Source organism: Protobothrops mucrosquamatus, unplaced genomic scaffold, assembly GCF_001527695.2.
Source record: "Protobothrops mucrosquamatus isolate PMUCROS unplaced genomic scaffold, P.Mucros_1.0 scaffold2915, whole genome shotgun sequence".
NCBI classification, from domain to species: domain Eukaryota; kingdom Metazoa; phylum Chordata; class Lepidosauria; order Squamata; family Viperidae; genus Protobothrops; species Protobothrops mucrosquamatus.
This window is the reverse complement of record NW_015388941.1, coordinates 130104-149996: the sequence shown is the minus strand read 5'-3', so window position 1 is coordinate 149996 and position 19893 is coordinate 130104. Positions and strand designations below refer to the sequence as shown.

The following is a 19893-nucleotide window of genomic DNA, read 5'->3' as shown; positions in this document are numbered from 1 at the left end:
AAAGAGAAAAAAGAAGATGAGAGAATGAAAGAAGGAAAATAGAAAAAGAGAGGAATGAAGGAATGAATGAAGGAATGAATGAATGAATGAAGGAAGGAAGGAAGGAAGGAAGGAAGGAAAACAAGAGAGGGAAGCAAGGAGACAAGAAAGAAAGAAAGAAAGAAAGAAAGAAAGAAAGAAAGAGAGAGAGAGAGAGAGAGAGAGAGAGAGAGAAAGGAAAGAAAGAAAGAAAGAGAAAGAAAGAAAGAGAGAGAGAGAGAGAGAGAGAGAGAGAGAAAGGAAAGAAAGAAAGAAAGAAAGAAAGAAAGAAAGAAAGAAAGAAAGAAAGAAAGAAAGAAAGAAAGAAAGAAAGAAAGAAAGAGAAAGTCAGTCCAGGAGATAAATTAAACACATCACTTCCTTTTGTCCATCAACCCTCCAATTTTCTCCAGTAAAAGGAAAAAAGAAGGAAAGAGAAAGAAAAAAAGAAGATGAGAGAAGGAAAGAAGAAAAATAGAAAAAGAGAGGAATGAATGAATGAATGAATGAAGGAAGGAAGGAAGGAAGGAAGGAAGGAAAACAAGAGAGGGAAGCAAGGAGACAAGAAAGAAAGAAAGAAAGAAAGAAAGAAAGAGAGAGAGAGAGAGAGAGAGAGAGAGAAAGAAAGAAAGAAAGAAAGAAAGAAAGAAAGAAAGAAAGAAAGAAAGAAAGAAAGAAAGAAAGAAAGAGAAAAAGAAAGTCAGTCCAGGAGATAAATTAAACACATCACTTCCTTTTGTCCATCAACCCTGCAATTTTCTCCAGTAAAAGGCAGCAATCAGGTTTGGCTGGCAAAGGCTGTTTTTTTCCAAACTTAAAGTCCTGGATCTCATCCCCCTTTCATAAACGCTTGCAGATGGAGCTGAGCAATATCGGTGCCTGCACAATGGGTGGGGGAGAGGCTCCAGCCTCTGTCCTCCCCTCTCCCCCCCATTTCATCTGTCTGCTTGAAAAGTCTAATTCAGGTCCCTAAACCTGGCCCCCAGATCTGAGTGGGTCTTAAAGGAACTAGTAAGAAAAGATAGATAATGAAGGGCTTCAGAGACAGTGCAGGGGCGAAGGCAGAGTCTGGAGAATTGAATTAAGGTTGGGAAATTGTGACCCCCAAGAGCAAACCGTGGTCCTTCCTCCGATAAAATTCAGGACAAATGAACTTTACTGGAGTCTAAATCAAATCGAAATATAGCAGTTGGAGCATTTCTTTCCTCCAATTGGGTTATGCTCCTTCATCTATTAGTGCAGTGTTTTTCAACTTTGGGCCATTTAAGATGTGTACACTCCAACTCCCAGAATTCCCCAGCTAGCAAATAAGCTGGCTGGGGAATTCTGGGAATTGAAGTCCACATATCTTCAAGGAGCTTAGGCTGAGAAAATGAGAAGGAAGAAGAGCCTGATGCTGGGAAAGATGGAGGGCAATAGAAGAAGGGGACGACAGAGAATGAGGTGGCTGGATGGAGTCACTGAAGCAGTAGGCGTGAGCTTCAATGGACTCCAGAAGATGGTAGAGGACAGGAAGGCCTGGAGGAACGTTGTCCATGGGGTCACGATGGGTCGGACCCGACTTCGCAACTAACAACAACAAGGCTGAAAAACACCGCAGTAGCCTTTCCCACACTGACTAAGGCTTAAAGAGGTTTCTAATAACTATTTCATTTACCAGGATTAATGAGAGCTACTGAGGTGGGAGATCTGCAGCAGTGGTTCTCAACCTTTTTAATGCCGCGACCCCAACCGGTTGTAAGTCGAGGACTAAACCGGTCGTAAGTCGAGGACTAAACCGGTCGTAAGTCGAGGACTACCCAACCGGTCGTAAGTCAAGGACTTTCCCTGCCCGGGAGCACCACGCATGTGTGGTTCCGCCCCCTGCGCCGGCCGAGGTGTAGCTGGCAAGCGGCAGAGACGGAGCAGGCCGACCACCAGCTGGCCCAGCCCAAGGGAGGTAAGGCACCCGCCGGAAAAGGGAAAAAAAAATGGCGGACAGCCTTGCTTGGCGACCCCCGTGAAATGGTCGATCGACCCCAAATGGGGTCACGACCCACAGGTTGAGAACCACTGATCTACAGGAAGGGACCCACAAATCAAAATGGCTGCCTGTGACCATGCCTTTTGAAGCCCCTCTCCTCCTTTACATACACTTGTCTGTAAACCATGTAAAAAGGAGGTAAGGATGACACAATCATGGTTATCTCGACTTTTAGGAACGCCCCATCTCCACACAGTTTACACATAAAAGGAAGGGGATGTACATCACAGTGTTGCTTCTGCCATCTTGCCTTTTTTTTGTGGATGCTATTTAGATATCTACAGGTAGTTCTCGACCTGAACAGTTCATTTAGTGAATGTTCGAAGTCACAACGGCACTGAAAAAAAGTGACTTATGACCGTTTTTCACACTTAACAACGGTTGCATTATCTCCATGGTCACGTGATCAAAATTCAGAGGCTTGGCTACTGACTCATATTTATGACGGTTGCAGTGTCCTGGCCTCATGTGATCCTTTTGAGACCTTCTGACAGGCAAAGTCAATGGGGGAAGCCAGATTCACTTAAAGACCGTGTTACTAACTTAACAACTGCGGCGATTCACTTAACAACTGTGGCAAGAAAGGTCGTAAAAGGGGCAAAGCTCACTTAATGATTTCTGTCTTGCTTAGCAACAGAAACGTTGGGCTCAACTGTGGTCGTAAGTAGAGGACTACCTATACTCCCATGTCTCCTGGAAGATTTAATGGACTCACCTCCTCTTTTTCCCATCCTTTTCAAGGCACGTTGGACAGAGGTGACGTGACTGGCCCAAGTGAATTTCCTTGACAGAGAAAAGGCTGCATATATAGGTAGTCCTTGACTTATAACAGTTCATTTAGTGACCGTTCAAAGTTACAAGGCACTGAAAAGTATGACTTATGGCCTTTTTTCACAGTCACAACCCTTGCAGCATCCCCATGATCACATGATCAAAATTCAGACACTTGGCAACTGGCTCATATTTATGACGGTTGCAGCGTCCCGGGGTCATGTGATCCCCTTTTGCAATCTTCTGACAAGCAAAGTCAATGGGGAAGCCAGATTCACTTAACAACAGCGTTACTAATTTAACAACTGCAGTGATTCACTTAACAACTGTGGCAATAAAGGTCATAAAATGGGGCAAAACTCACTTAACAAATGTCTCACTTAACAACAGAAATTTGGGGCTCAATTGTGATCGTAAGTGGAGGACAACCTGTACCCCCAAATCTCATTTTTGGCAGAAACAGAACCAAGAAAGTCATTGCAGCGTTCGGACCATACATTCACAGGTAGTTTAATGAGATCTTGGACACGCTTCCCCTCCTTCTCCCTCTCCTTCTTTGGCACAGTTCAAGGAATGATTGCCGGCTTGACGCATCACCCAAGCACAGCAAATTAATTTTCAAACCGGCCAATTTTAAACCCCGGTTATTGAAAGTGTCTCGTTTGAAGCTAACCAGAAAATTAAACACCATTCTGAGCTCAGCTAATGAAAGGAAACGTGAAAATCTGGAATCTGCTGCCTTGGCGATGCTTAAAATTTTGCCAGCCCAGAGAGAGAGAAAGCATTTTCCTTCTACCAAGTCAAACTTCAGAGTAACTTCTGAATGTGGCTGGTATCTTTCTGAGAATTAAGAGGCCACGTAGAACATTTTTCAGGGGAGAGTAAAGTTTACAAACTCCAAAACTTAAAAAAAAAAAATAATACTGTTCATTCCCAAAGAAAGCAAACAGGCGGGTGCACTCCAAAAGAATGAAACCAACCGAATATTTTTAAAAGAAAGAAAATATACGGGCATCGTCATCTGTTCACAAATGACGCAGTAAGTTCCCGCTGTGAGAATTCTGATGTGCCAACTAACCAGTTTTGAAGTGATTCGAAACAGTCCCGGAAAGTCAAGAGGCTGAGAATTTTTAGAGAAGGATGCAGCAGACCAGATCAAGCCACGATTAATGAATAATCAAGACGAAAACCTGGGTAATGGAATAATATTTGTGCCTAGCGGGCTGGGTCGCAAAGGTCAAACTTTTTCACTCCAGTAGAGCTCGGCTTAAAAGCTTTTGCACCCTTTCCTAAAAAGTCAACAAACCAGGATTCAGATGGATGGGTGCAGATAAGGCATTCCAAATGGCAATCAATCACTCCAGTACAAACACACACAGGCAAGACACACAGCTAATAGGTCTTAGTCAATATAGTCTATTTAAACAGGGGGGGGGGGAACAGGGCCATTTCCATCTGTTCATCCACAGAGCTCATATTTTTTTTTATAAAATCAAGTACAAAGAACGGAAGGTCTCCCAGGTACAAAAAAAAAAACTATAGGCTCCCATTTAGATATCACTGCTCTGGATCCGCACTACAGGCGGTCCTCGACTTACGACCATAACTGAGCCCAAAACTATGTTGTTGTTAAGTGAATCTGGCTTCTGCCCCATCCACTTTGCCTGTCAGAAGGTCGCAAAAGGGGATCACATGATTCCCCCCCGCTCCCCAGGACACTGCAACTGTCCTAAATGTGATCCAGTTGCCAAGCCTCTGAATTTTGACCACGGGGCTGCTGTGACGGTTGTTAAGTGTGAAAAAAGATCATAAGTCACTTTTTTCCAGTGCCGTTTCCACTTGAAATGGTCACGTTGTGAGCTGTTTGTAAGTTGAGGACTACTTATATTCTGAAAGAACTGAGAATGGTGTAAAAACTCCTTTGGGTGATGAGTTGCATGCTCCATCGTAATAAAGGAGGGGCTGGTGGTCTCCCTTGTAAATATTAAAGGCCCAGCCTGGACTTTCTTGTAAATTGGTTACCAGGATAGATGATGGCCACTGTCCCAACAACACCCACCTCCAGAAGACAACCTTAATGAGATGGTTTCCGACTTCTGCTGTAAGTAAGGGGGTCATTAAGGAAGTCACACCTGATTTTATGACCCTTTTTGCGGCAGTCATTAAGCAAACCACTCCAGTTGTTAAGTGAATCGCACGGCCATTATACAAATCCAGCTTTCCCCATTGACTTTGCTTGACCAAGGTCTGCAGGATGGTCTGGGACGCTACCCATCATCTCTCCACGACCTGTTTTCCTTGTCTCCTTCTGGGGGGTGGGCTTTGTGGTACGCTGCTGTTCCTCCAGGACCCAACTTTAGCCAGGAATAAAACGTATTTGTTCTGGGTCTCTTTTTTATGAGATGCTCACAGTCCCTCCATACGTTCCCTGCTGTCCTGATTCATGCCACCCACACTGGCTAGACCCCCCCCCAACCCCCCCATCTGAACGCCTAAGCCCCAGGTGGCTAGTTTTGATTACAGAGTCCTGCAAAGCTATGGTCAAAAATCTCTTCTTTCACTTAGACTTTCCTCTCCTCCTCCTCCTCTGCTTTCCTTTAGGAAAAAAAAAAATCTTAAAATATATGTTTTCAGTCCAGCTTTCACCAGTTAATTTTCCAAGCAGCCTTGATCATTGATTAGTATTTTCCTTTTCTGCTAATCCCATGGGCTCTTTAATCTCCACCGGATCTTCTCCTTTTTTTAAGGGGGTGGGGGAGAGCCGAACTTTAAATCTACATTTCATAATCTTTTTTTGGTCAAGTTTTAAGAGTCATTTTTAAACTTGCAAACCTGGAACCGAGAACCAATCCCTCTACCCCAGTGTTTTCTCAACCTTGGAAATTGAAAGACGTGTGGACTTCAACTCCCAGAATCCCCCTGCTGGCTGGGGAATTCTGGGAGTTGAAATCCACGTTATCTTCAAGTTGCCAACACTGAAAAACATTATTCTACCCTCTTACATAGCACTCGGATTTTCTCTGAGCACTTATATATTAAAAGTGGGAAGGAGAAACACTATCGTGAGATATTAATTAGAAATCCTGGTTATCAGATCGCAGTATGCCAGCTTGCAAATCATACACTTTGCTCTTTCCTCTATTACAGTGTTTCTTAAATTTTTTTGGTCCCAGGACCCCTTCCCGCGTTTAAAAATTACGGAGGACCTCAAAACAGCTCTTGTTTGTATGGATTACATTTATCTATATTTACCCTATTAAAAATATTCATTGATGGACTCATGTAAAAATAACAATATTAAACCTATCAGAAAGTCATCCAATTAATTTTTTTTTTCACAGAAAAACACCACAATCATTTTATTAATAATGAGAAAAGCTACCTTCTTTTAAAAGTTTTGACAATGTCTTCCATAGTTGGAAAATAATTCTGATTATTTTGGGGGATCTTCTGGACAGTGAAATGGACAGTGCATAAATGTAATGTAATGTAATATTATATTATATTATATTATATTATAACACTGATAATAAATATAATAATATAATTAATATAATAATATAATATAATATAATATAATATAATATAATATAATATAATATAATATAATATAATATAATATAATATAATATAATATAATATAATATAATATAATATAATATAATATAATATAATATAATATAATATAATATATAATATAATATAATATAATATAATTAATATAATATAATAATATAATATAATATAATATAATATAACACTAATATAACATAACATAACATAACATAACATAATATAATAATTTACTACTACTACTACCACCACTACCACTACTACTACTACTACTACTACTACTACTACTAATAATAATAATAATAATAAAATAAATCTTCAAGGGGTCCTCAGACCACAATTTAAGAAACCCTGATCTATTTGGTTCAGATTCAGCTGCCAGATTTGAACCATGTGAATCAAAATCTAGAAATCACCTTTGTCCAATGATGACAAATCTTTTAGGCTTGGTGTGTCAAAAATTCAGAAAATGTTTAATTTGATTCTGTTGGGCTGTCACGGCCGCCCCCAACAAAAGAGAAACAACTGCTTGTTGTTGTTGTTCAGTTGCTAAGTTGTGTCTGACTCTTCACATAGACCATAACATGCCAGGACCCCCGTGTTCTCTATTGTCTCCCAGAGCTTGCCCAAATTCATGTTCATTGGGTCTATCTAACCATTTCATCCTCTGCTTTTCCTTTCTCCTTTCCCTTCCAATCTTTCCCATCACCTGTTTTTTTTTTCCAACGAGTCCGCTCTTCTCCTTAGGTAGCCAAAGTATCTGAACTTCAACTTCAGAAATTTCTTATATACTCATTTATTTTAAAAAAATATAATCCGATCCAGGGTGGTGCTATGTATTGTATGAAGAAATGTCAAATGATTATTAAGAATGAAAAAATGGTAAACCCAACTCATTTGCCGAGGCTTCGAAGATCAGGTAACTTCTGGAGAGTCTAGAGCAGGGGTCCCCAACCCCTGGTCTGTGGACCAGTACTGGACCACGGCACGTCAGCAACCGGTCCACACAAACAAGCAAAGCCCCATCCATAGGATGCAGGAAGTACACAAAACCACGCACCCTCCGATCCGTGGAAAAATCTTTCTCCACAGAACCGGTCCCTGGTGCCCAAAAGGTTGGGGACCTCTGGTCTAGAGGCCATATGAGAGAAAGGTTACAGGAACTGGGTATGGCTAGTCTCGAGAAAAGAAGGACTAGGGGTGACATGATAGCAGTGTTCCAATATTTGGAGAGGCTCTTACGAAGACAAAGGGGGTCAACCTATTTTCCAAAGCACCTGAAGGCAAGACAAGAAACAATGGATGGAAACTAACCAAGGAGAGAAGCAACCTAGAAACTAAGGAGAAGTTTTCTAACAGCGAGAAAAATTAAGCCGTGGAATGGCTCGCCTTCAGAAGTTGTGGGTGCTCCATCACTGGAGGCTTTCCAAAAGAGACTGGACAATCATTTGTCTGAAGTGGGATAGGTCTCCTGCTTGTGGAGGAGGTTGGACTAGATCAGGGGTCCTCAGCCTTGGCAACTTTAAGACTTGTGGACTTTGCTGGCTGAGGAATTCTTGGAGTTGAAGTCCACATGTCTTAAAGTTGCCAAGGTTGAGGACCCCTGGACTAGATGACCTCCGAGGTCCCTATCAACTCTGTTATTTTATGTTCTATGAGAGCACGCACAGCCTCCAAGAATCGCACGAGAACGGGGTGTGCTTTCGAGAACAGTTGTTGGGTACTGGCGTGTCATCCAAAATGTTGTGTGGCGTGTCACGTTTGACATGGGTTCTCCATCACTGACTTCATTCAATGGTTTCTGCTTTAACTTAGCTGCTCTTCTCCGAAATCTCAGATTCAACATTCCCTAAATTGCTAACTTGGGGCGTGTTAACACAGGACGCTTATAAGTGCATTAGAATAACTGCAGTTCCTCGCTTCCTTTATTTAAAGAGATTTAATTTTCGGATTCAAAAGTTACACTTCCATAAAAGCAATCGCTGTTCATGCCACGCACGCCTTAATGGAAACTCGGGCGCCTTTTCCTGGAGGTGGATCAGGATGGGAAAAAATGGGCCATGAAAAATTGTAAGCTTCCCCCCCCTACACACACACACCCTTAAAATTCTCAATATGCAAAAAAATAAATAAAAATACAGTGCTAATGAGATGGAGGCTGCTGTTTCTCGGCCTGAGTCAAACGCTCCGCTGCTTTCTGAATAAATTGCCGGATTTAGATTTATAGCAATTCTGGTTCATCGGGCGGCTTTCTCTGTGCTCGGAGCATTTCATCAATCTCAATATGAAGAAGAATTATTTACAAGAGCCTGCTGTTTTCATGAACGCTGACGCTCTGGATTTGTTCATAGAGAGCAGGGGTTTTCAAAAAAATAAATAAAATAAAAGAAAATAAAATAAAAATTCAGGCTCTGGAACCTGTTAGTTAAAAAGAAAAAAATATTTCCCAGCAACCCAATCAAGAGGGAAAGCTCTGGCGATAAACAATTGATTGCATTTGAGTGAACTTTTTTTCTCCCTTTAGATTTTCACCGGGTTTTTCACACAGCCCAAAAAAAACCTTGAGATGCACGTAACTCAGGGTTTCTCAACTTCAGCCCTGTTAAGATGTGTGGATTTCAACTCCCAGAATTCCCCAGCCAGCATAGCTGGCTGGGGAATTCTGGGAGTTGAAGTCCACACATCTTAACGCAGCTGAGGTTGAAAAACACTGATGGACAGCACGTAAAATTAATTTCAAAACAACAACATTACGTACTCCAGAAGTAAAATCTGTTGGCTCTAAGAGTGATAACTAACAGACTTTTGGAACACTTGCTAATCACCCCCATCCCATTTTGAGAATTCACACAGTTGAAAAGCTCTTTCTTTTCCTTATAAATTATACCCCTCCAAGCATCTCANCTGGCTGTAAAGTCATTGGAGCCACAATTCTCTTTTTATTGTTATTTACTGTTGAGGCAATTTCAACCGGCTCTCACATCTGCCAGAAGGAGGGAGGGAGGGAGGGGAAGGGAAGCAGGCCAGAGTCCATAAAAGACCAAACCCATCTTGGAGTGAGTCAGGCTGCTGGCATCTGGGTTGTGGTCCAAGCTCAGGTCTTTCCAACATTTGCAAGGGTCTCCCCCTACCCAGAGAATGTGGAGAACAAGCCATGGTTTGTTTGTGGGCAGCCTTGGTGCGTTTGACACTTCTCCTTCAAAGGCTACAAGACCAACGCTGAAAACGGCTACACGTTTTAACACGTATGCCAGTTCTGCGTTCCGCAGGCACGCACCGCGTCTATTATCAGCCAAAAAAGCTAACATAAACCTTGGTTGTATAAACAGAGGCATAGAATCAAAATCACGTGAAGTATTAGTGCCACTTCATAAAACCTTAGGAAGACCACACCTGGAATACTGCATCCAGTTTTGGTCACATTACAAGAAAGATGTTGAGAGTTCGGAAAAAGTGCAGAAAAAAGCCACTAGGATGATTAAAGGCCTGGAGACTAAAATATATGAAGAACGGTTGCAGGAACTGGGTAGGGCTGGTCTAGAGAAAAGAAGGACCAGGGGTGACATAACAGCAGTGTTCCAGTATTAGAGGGGCTGCCACCAAGAAGGGGGGGGGGTCAACTTATTTTCCAAAGCACCAGAAGGCAAGACAAGAAACAATGGATGGAAACTAATCAAGGAGAGAAGCAACCTGGAATTAAGGGGAAACTTCCTAACAATGAGAAAAATTAACCAGTGGAACAGCTTGCCTCCAGATGTTGTGGGTGCTTCAAGACTGGAGGTCTTTAAGAAGAAGCCAGACAGTCACATAATAATAATAATAATAATAATAATAATAATAATAATAATAATAATAATAATAATAATAATAATGATGATGATGATGATGATGATGATGATGATGATGATGATGATGATGATGATGATGATGATGATAAAGTTGGAAGGGACCTTGGAGGTCATCTAGTCCAACCCCCTGCTCAGGTAGGAAACCCTATACCATTTCGGACAAATGGCTGTCCAGTTTCTTCTTAAAGACTTCCAGTGTTGGAACATTCACCGCTTCTGGAGGCAGGTTGTTCCACTGGTTAATTGTTCTAGCTGTCAGGAAGTTTCTCCTTAGTTCTAGGTTGCTTCTCTCCTTGATTAGTTTCCATCCGTTGCTTCTTGTCCTGCCTTCAGGCACTTTGGAGAATAGCTTGACTCCCTCTTCTTTGTGGCAGCCCCTGAGATATTGGAACACTGCTATCATGTCCCCCCTCGTCCTTCTCTTCGTTGTCTGAAATGGTATAAAGTCTCCTACTTGAACAGGGGGTTGAACTAGAAGACCTCCAAGCTCTATTCTGATTGATTGTCTACACATAGTTATGTCTGGACATAACTTCCTGACTGTAAAGATGACCATTTAGGCTGAGCCCCAAAGATGATAGATGGACTCTCTTGTAAGCCTACATCAAGGATTTGAGCCCAATTCAAATCCTGTTGCATGCCGAAGCCCTCCCAGCTCACAACTACATGGCAATAATCCCGAGAGGTTGCCAGCAATATTACTGGGGCAGAAATACTACACCTTCCCACCCGAAAGTGGTGAATTAACTCAGCCAACTCGTTCACATCAGCATCTGAAATTTAGTTCTCTTGGTGTCCCTTACACCCTCCTGTTTACTCATTGTATTCCTGCCAACAGCATGCAGCCCTTTTGATCTGCAGGCCGTATCTGACCTCGGGGATTCTTCAAGTGCTTTGAAGATCGATTTGGAGTTTCCTGCACAATTCCTCTTCCAGATACCCAGTTCTAAAACTCTTAATTCAATATTTCTCAACCCTGGCTCTTTGAAGAAGTATGGGCTTCAACTCCCAGAATTCCCCAGCCAGCATCTTTCAATAGTCAAAATCCACGCATTTTCAAGTAGCCAAAGACTGCTCTGACTCTGCCTTCCAGCTTTAGAATCTCCCAGACGTGTAGACTACGGTTCCCAGAATTCTCCAGCTAATATAGGTGCTACTGAGAATTCTGGGAGTTGAAGTTGAGCCAACTGGAGAACACCCAGATTGGAAAAAACAACTTCAGACTCTTAACTGTTCCCATCCAAGTTCTCAACTACGACACAACGTCCCCCTTCTCCAAGATCCTGTCCAAAGATCTCCACAGCCAAGGTAGTTCCCTACTCACCTGCACGGAGCTGGCTTGTTTACCACGAATGAAGGCAAATATACGTGTCCCGGGATAATGTTGCGGGATCCAATCCGAGTTGGTCACTGGGATCAGAGTTTTTTTTTAATCTACCGAGCTTTCGAACACATGCTGGAAGCCCATCATCCTCAGGGAACTTCTCTCTAGCAAAATATGTGGAACTTTCTGGTAGTTCCCCGAGGATGGGCTCCAGCACAAGTCCCAAAGCTCGGAAGATTAAACCTCTGGTCCCCGGGACCAACTCAGATTGGATCCTGGGATGTTAGAACAGTTAGAACAATTAATCAGTGGAAAGACCTGCCTCCAGAAGCGGTGAATGCTCCAACACTGGAGGCTTTTAAGAAGAGACTGGACAGCCATTTGTCTGAAACGGTATTGATTCTCCTGCTTGAGCAGGGGGCTGGACTAGATGACCTCCAAGGTTCTATTCTATTCTATTCTATTCTATTCTATTCTATTCTATTCTATTCTATTCTATTCTATTCTATTCCATTCCATATTCTATTCTATTCTATTCTATTCTATTCTATTCTATTCTATTCTATTCTATTCTATTCTATTCCATTCCATTCCATATTCTATTCTATTCTATTCTATTCTATTCTATTCTATTCTATTCTATTCTATTCTATTCTATTCTATTCTATATTTTCTATTCTATTCTATTCTATTCTATTCTATTCTATTCTATTCTATTCTATTCTATTCCATTCCATTCCATATTCTATTCTATTCTATTCTATTCTATTCTATTCCATTCCATTCCATTCCATATTCTATTCTATTCCATTCCATATTCTATTCTATTCTATTCTATTCTATTCTATTCTNCATCTCCATCATCATGGGATTAAAATTTGGGCTCCAGGCAACTGGCAAGTGTTTATGACGTTTCTAGCTTCCTGGGATCACGTGATCTCCATTTGCGGACTTCCCGGTTGGCTCAGGACAAGAAAAGTCACTGGGAGAAGCCGGATTCGTTAACCACCGTGTGATTTACTTAACAACCAGGGTGATTCATTTAAAAAACGTGGGAGGAAAATGTCATAGAATCGGGTATGGTTCACTTAACGATTGCCTTACTTAGCAACAGACGTTCTGGGCTTAATTGTGGACGTAAATTGAGGACTACCTCTATACTCAGTTGGTGGAGGAGGGTTAGGAGATAAGAGTAAGATAAAAGCCTCCTTAATAAAAATTGTTTGGGCCGATGAAATTTTTTCAGGGTTGTGGATTTTGTAAAAAAATAAAAATAAAAATAAAAAAATGCCACGCTGTGCAGAAATTTTTGCTGTTTTAAAGGCATAGAAAAATAAGGACGCCTCTAACCGTCTTTCCCCAGAATGAAAAAACTTAACCAAGTTAGCTTTGCAAAGTTGCATTTCTGCAGACAAGCTTTTTAGGTGACAGCTAGGAGAAAGGAAAAGAAAAAAAAAACAAAACAACCACATCCCTCTCAAGCTTTATTCAAGAAGTACAGGAACATTTGCAAAAGCCTCATCACAAACCTACAGGAAATCTGGCTAGCTTCAAGACTTGGAAAATCTGTTTTCATTTATGGACATGAAAATTCTCAATTGGAAGATCCCTAGCCCTAAAGGCAGAAGGAGACACACACGTACATTCCATTCTTCTTCTTTTTTTTCTTTCTGGGGATGTTGTGGTTGTAAAATTACCCAGAGCGCAAGGTAATAGATGAAGATTTATTTTGGAGACATGCCAAGAACCTGCCTGGGTGCTGATCCTCCACTTGACAGCAAAATCCATGTCTGTCAAAGTTTGAGCAAGCATGCCAGGAGATCCGAGCACATGCTGGAGAAAAACTCTCCTGTTTTGGCCAAGAAAGTGGCCCAAGGTAGCAAGCCAGGATAGGAGAACCAGGTTAAGCAATCAACAGAGGGCTCAAAAGCTGAGACTTTTCAAATGGACTACAAATCCCAAGATTTGACAATGCTACCCACAGCCCGCCTCAAAAATCTTGGGAAAGGGTTTAAGAAATTATGCATTGCTGTGCTTCTCCCATTTTGTTTGTCTCTTTGTGCTAGAAACTGGGATAACCCTTGAGATAAATCCAGGATAAATCAAAGGAAGTAAGTCTACCAGGCAATGCAAAATTAAACTATGGAACTCCCTGCTGCCAGATTCAGCCCTGTCCACCAACATGGGTGGCTCTCCAAGGGAACCAGAGAAATTCACTGAAGGTAAGGGTTTCTGTTGTTATGAACCACGATGGCTGTACACTATCTCCAGAATTTCAGGCAAGGTGTCTTCTTGGAATCTGCCATTGCTATCATCTGTTAAATTCACACAACATGTAAAACTCAGGTTGGCCAAACACAAGAGTCATTTCACAATACTTACAAATAAATAACAATATGATTACTTAATACGATGGCCGGGGTCTGCTTAACATGTGAGGAGAACAATTTAGTTTCCACATCATGTTGAATCTCAGTCTACCTTCAGCCTAAATGACTTATTCTCAACCTTGGCAACTTTAAGACTTGTGGATTTCAACTCCCAGAATTCCTCAAGCAGCCATGCTGGCTGGGGGATTCTGGGAGTTGAAGTCCACAAGTCTTAAAGTTGCCAAGGTTCAGAAACATAGGCATAGGCAGGCAGGCAGGCAGACGGATGGCTGGATAGATAGATAGATAGATAGATAGATAGATAGATGGATGGATGGATGGATATAGATGGATGGATGGATGGATGGATAGGTAGATAGGTAGGTGAGTGGGTGGATGGATGGATGGATGGATAGATAGATAGATAGATAGATAGATAGATAGATAGATAGATAGATAGATAGATAGATAGATAGATAGATAGGGTGGATTGAGTGGGTGGATGGATGGATGGATGGATGGATAGACAGACAGATAGATTTTTTTTTCATTGTCATCAATGCAGCAAAGCTTTACCCATCTGTCTTTTAGCCTAGATTTGCATACTGCAGGATCCCATCCTCTATTTTGTGAACTATATAAGCTATGCAGTTGGCCACAAGAAGAATGCTAGTGAGGACTACAGAAGTCTTTCTGATGCACCCAGCTTTTCCCCAGCTTTTTATTGATTCTGCTTGGCGGATAAATGCACGGTCATGCTCCACTGAGCCAGCACACGGGGGCAAGATGGACAGAAGATTATCTGAAATATTCTGATTGTTCACAAGCCACCAAGTAGCTCGACTGCGCCCTGAAAACCTGCTCTTGTTCCCACGAGAAAGTGTGTTATAAAAATCCATGCTGGTTTGCCCCAGAAATCTATTCTGTAATTTCAAGTGTGTTCCCAGGACTTTTACATCTGCAGAGCCTAATCTAATAGAAAGATTGATCAGGAAAGGGAGCTATATTATTAACTGATGCAATTCATTTCTGTAAGATGCCGCGGAGGGAAACAGCAGGAGACTTTGAAAAAAAAAAGATCCAAGGTATTTATCGCATGCTAAAAATGTTTATCTGTTTCACCAAACTTTTTACCTGTTAACTGATTTTAAAAAATAGTAATGTTTACATTTGATATTGATTTAATTTGTACTCATTTATGTTTTTTTGCAACAATATTTTTTTTATTATACTATGCCGTACTATATACCCCTATATAAGCAGAAAGGAAAACGTGTGGGTGTATAGTTGATAATCACTTTTTTTAAAAAAATCAGCAGTTCTCAATCAGTTAAGCTAAGTTTTCACATATTAGTACAGGATATGCAGGATTTAAAAAGCTATGTTTGGAGAAAAAAACGGATTTGACAATCTTAAGCTGCAAACTGGTTCTGTGTTCCTAATCTCGCTTGTGTTACCTGCAGTCTTAATGCAAACCTATTATTTGAAAAAGATTTTATGAATAGACCAGGAGTAGGCAACCTTGGCTCTTTTATGACTCGTGGACTTCAACTCCCAGAATTCCTGAGCCAGCATGGCTCAGCTTGGAAACCTCTCCCTTTCCCCTCAGCATGGCTGGCTCAGGAATTCTGGGAGATGAAGTCCACGAGTCATAAAAGAGCCAAGGTTGCCCACCCCTGGAATAGAGCATCAGATGAAGCAATCATGGCTTTGACCATAGCAAGTAAATGTAAATAGCAACTGTGATTTGTTGCTCAGGATGATGATGATGATGATGATGATGATGAATCCAGTCCTTTTGCTCTAGACTGGGGGTCTACAAACTCGGCAACTTTAAAGACTTGTGGACTTCAATTCCCAGAATTCCTCCACCAGCCACGCATCAACATGCTGCCTGGGGAATTCTGGGAGTTGAAGTCCCTGCACCTTAAAAAAACCCAGGTGGACAAAGACCGGTCTACAGAGATTTGGCTTCATATATTTTTTACAAAGGAATTTCTTCCTGAAAACTTTTTCCACAGTGGACTGCCTGGTAAAATATTTTTTTTATTTTTTAGTTTCCTGCACAAAGGTTGTTTAATTCTCTATTTCAGGCCATTGGGCAAGAAACTCCAATCACCTTCCTTTCTACTTTCCTGGATCTGGGTGAGAAAAGGGACCAGAACACCTTTCTCTATCTCAAATAGACCAGACTGGTGTGTGTGTGTGTGTGTGTGTGTGTGTGTCAGGGGCCCCAGCCTCACCGCTCACCACAAAGTCTTGCAGGCCCCAGTTGCAAAGACCCATCCTTTTCTCGTGTTCTACCTACGAGGCTGCAGTTCATGGGAAGGGGGTAGTGGTCTTTGCAATCTGACATTCCCTGCATATTGAGAGAATCCAAGCTTGATCATAGGCAGGCATCTTTCCAAAGCAAATTCAAGATACCACCTTGGATCATATAAAGCAGGGCTTTTCAACCAGTGGTACGGGTACCACCTGTGGTACATTGGCACCTGGCAGGTGGTACGCGACCATCCTAGAAAAGTGGTAGCAGGGGAGGGGAATGCGCTGAACCGGTGGCAGCACCGCACAAGCCTGAGCGAGAGATGGCTGGAGCTGCAGGGCTGTCAGGGCTCAGCGGAAGCGCCAGGATCAGCGCCAGGCTCCAGCTGGAGCTCGGCGCTGATCCTGGCGCTTCTGCTGAGCCCAGAAGAAGCGCCGATCAGCTGGAATGTTGCAGCCTCTCCAGGGTCTTGTGATTTACATTCAGATGCTTGGCAACTGATTCATATTTATGACAATCACAGTATCCCAGGGTCTTGTGAAGTGACCAAAACCTGCTGCAACCACCCAGCAGACAGGGGGGAGGGGAATAAAAACCAAACACCCCCCCACCCCACCCCCACTGCCAATTCTCAACAAAAATGCTCACAACAATGAAAACCTCGGACAGGAGGAAGAGCGCCGCCGGGCAGGCAGGCAGGTGTCTTGCTCGGCTGTGGCTTGGGGGGCACTTTTTTTTTAGTCCCATTGTAACTTCGAACAGTCACTAAATGAACTGTTGTAAGTCGAGGACTACCTGTACTTTATCACTTTTTTCCTTTTTTGGGGGGGGGGGGGTCATCAGGTTTTTGACTCCTTGCTAGGTGACTGGTGGTACTCGGATGTTGCCATGTCCTAAAAGTGGGACAATGGGTGAAAAGGTTGAAAAGCCCTGCCTTAAAAGGCTGAAGAGCCATGGGCTTCCTCCGCGGGCTGTGTAAGACCAGGAGGCTTAAAAATAGCATGTCTGCAAAAGCCAGCAGCCTCCTGTTATGGCCCCTGCCCTCCACTTACGGACGACAACACCCAGGGTCAATGTCTCCTTCAGCTCAGCTGGCTAGGAATTCAACCCACCTGTTCTGAGAAGGCTGTAGTTCGCCTCCTTACGGCTAAATTTAGGTGGCTTTTACCCCGCTAAGACTTGCTGCAGAGAGCTGCTTGAGAGCCCCTGATTGCTAAGATTGATTTTTCATTCTTTTTCTATCCTAAACAACTGCGTCCTGCCTTGCCACCCATTCAGTACCACGGACGGGTACGTAACAGGCTTCCACGCTAGAACAGGTCAGCACCAGCAACAGTCATTCTTGTGGTTCTGTTTGAACCAGGGGTCTTCAAACGTGGTCCTTTTATGACTTGAGCATGGCTGGCTCAGGAATTCTGGGAGTTGAAGTCCACGAGTCATAAAAGAGCCAAGGTTGCCTACCTTAGGCCTAGGCCGCTTTATGACTCGTGGACTTCAACTCCCAGAATTCCAGAGCCAGCATGGCTTAGATTGAAAACCTCTCCCTTTCCCCTCAGCGTGGCTGGCTCAGGAATTCTGGGAGTTGAAGTCCACGAGTCATAAAAGAGCCAAGGTTGCCTACCTCTGGCCTAGGCCTAGGCCGCCTTATGACTCGTGGACTTCAACTCCCAGAATTCCTGAGCCAGCATGACTCAGCTTGGAATCCTCTCCCTTTCCCCTCAGCATGGCTGACTCAGGAATTCTGGGAGTTGAAGTCCACGAGTCATAAAAGAGCCAAGGTTGCCTACCCCTGGCCCAATGGATCCTACACTGAGCAGGAAGTTGGATCAGAAGCCATCTAAGGTCCCTTCCAACTCCAGAATTCAAGAATTTCCCTGGGCAATGTCAGGGCCATTAGCCAAGTCTCCTCAAGAACGCAACCCAAGGGCACCAAAGCTGGTGCCATCTTACCTTGGCACTGTGTCTCCTTCATGGCCGGTTCGTATCCACCTCCACAAGTACAAGCTCCCACCGGTACCATCCATTCTCCATCCCCGTTACAGTAGAGTTTTAAGGGCACCGATACTTCCACCGCGTTGGGGATGCAGGTTCCCGGAGCGATCACCAAGGAGGTGGGCTCTGCCCCAGTCAAGGTCTCCGGGAAGACGGCAAAACCCGCAATGGTGCTGGAACATTTCTTGTAGAAGGTGCGTACGGAGATGAGGGACATGCAGGCTCCCAGATCCTGGAAGGCCAGATAGAAGCCGTTTTTGGAGAGGGGTCCAAAGCTGCGCACCTTGGTGTTCATCCGCCCGGACTCCAGCTTTGAGAAGCTCTCGTCGGGGGCGATAGTATCCACTTTGATGTAAGGGTTTTCCATCCAGAAAGGGCTAGAAGCCGAGGCTGAGTCAGTATCCGATTCGTAATAAAAAAGATTGAAGGTCTCTTTGCAGGATCCGGGGATGTTCGGGATGCTGTTACAATCCCTCACGGTAAACTTCAGTTCGACGTAAACCCGCTGGATGTCGTGGCGCTCGATAAACTGGGTGCGCAGCCAGTTGTTTTGGTTGGCGTCGCGGACGTTGCACACTTGATAGGTCCGGATGGGGTTCATGGCCTCATCGTAACCGCTGACTTCTTCCCACTAGACAAAACGAAAACGGCATTGGGGGGGTTAACAACAGAAAAGCAGGGGAGTCACGGGAAAAGGGGCAGGGATGGGCTACTAGGGAAGGGCGATCTTCAGAAACGCCGCGGAGTCCCTTTTCCAAATGCAAACTATTTTTTTTTTTTAAAAAAAAGCGTTCTTATTTACATTTTAAATTGCTTTTAAAATCAATGCGGACAAAGGAAAGGAAAGGAACAATGCCCCCAAATAATTACAGGACTTAATCATTTGTTTAGTGACTGTTCAAAATTACAACGGCACTGAAAATATCAACTTATGAGCGTTTTCATATTATGACCCTTGCAGCATCCCCATGGCCACAGGATCGAAATTTGGAAGCTCGGCAACTGGCATGTACTTAGGACGGTTGCAGTGTCCCGGGGTCACGTGATCCGCTTTTGCACCCTTTTGACAAGCCAAGTCGATGGGAAGCCAGATTCACTTAACAACCGTGTTACTCATTTAACAGCTGCAGTGATTCACTTAACAACTGTGGCAAGAAAGGTCGTAAAATGGGGCAAAACTCACTTAACAATTGTCTTGCTTAACAATGGAAATTTGGCGCTCAATTGTGGTCGTAGCTCAAGAGCTACGTACGTAATAGAAATACATAATTCTCAAAAAGAGAAAAAAACATTTAAAAAGTGCTTTAAAAATGAAAAAAAAATGCAAGAGAAACGAAAAAAAGAGTATAATAGTCAACAGTTACAATTCTCTACTTAACTAATGTAAATATTATTCAAGTGCATATATATTTATTTCCAGTACACTTATGTAACTATCCTTCTTTTTTTTTAATGTGCCATATTGTGTATAAACAAGTTCCATATTTTATTAGCCTTGTCTACACGAAGTTGACGTCTATAGGCAATGTAGGTGACAAGTCAGGTCTTTGGCCTGTTGTGCGAATGAGGGTAATTTATTTTTCCATTTCAAATGAAAACTATTTGGAAATTTTAGGTGTGATGATAGAAGAGTAATTTGCTACAAATCCTTCAACCTATATAAACTAGATAACCTGGGAAACTTTGCACTGTTTCTCTTCCTTTGCGAAATT

At 42.8% G+C, this 19893-nt stretch overlaps 1 protein-coding gene across 2 annotated transcripts in view; it reads right to left on the bottom strand.

Annotated features, from left to right (window-relative positions):
- Positions 1–19893, bottom strand: part of EPHB3 (EPH receptor B3) — an 82012-nt gene that overhangs the window by 56985 nt on the left and 5134 nt on the right. For both annotated transcript variants that reach the window (XM_029286110.1, XM_029286109.1), the window contains exon 2: positions 18140–18812. In XM_029286110.1, coding sequence (XP_029141943.1) covers positions 18140–18812 — 673 coding nt within the window. The remainder of the gene's footprint in view (positions 1–18139; positions 18813–19893) is intronic.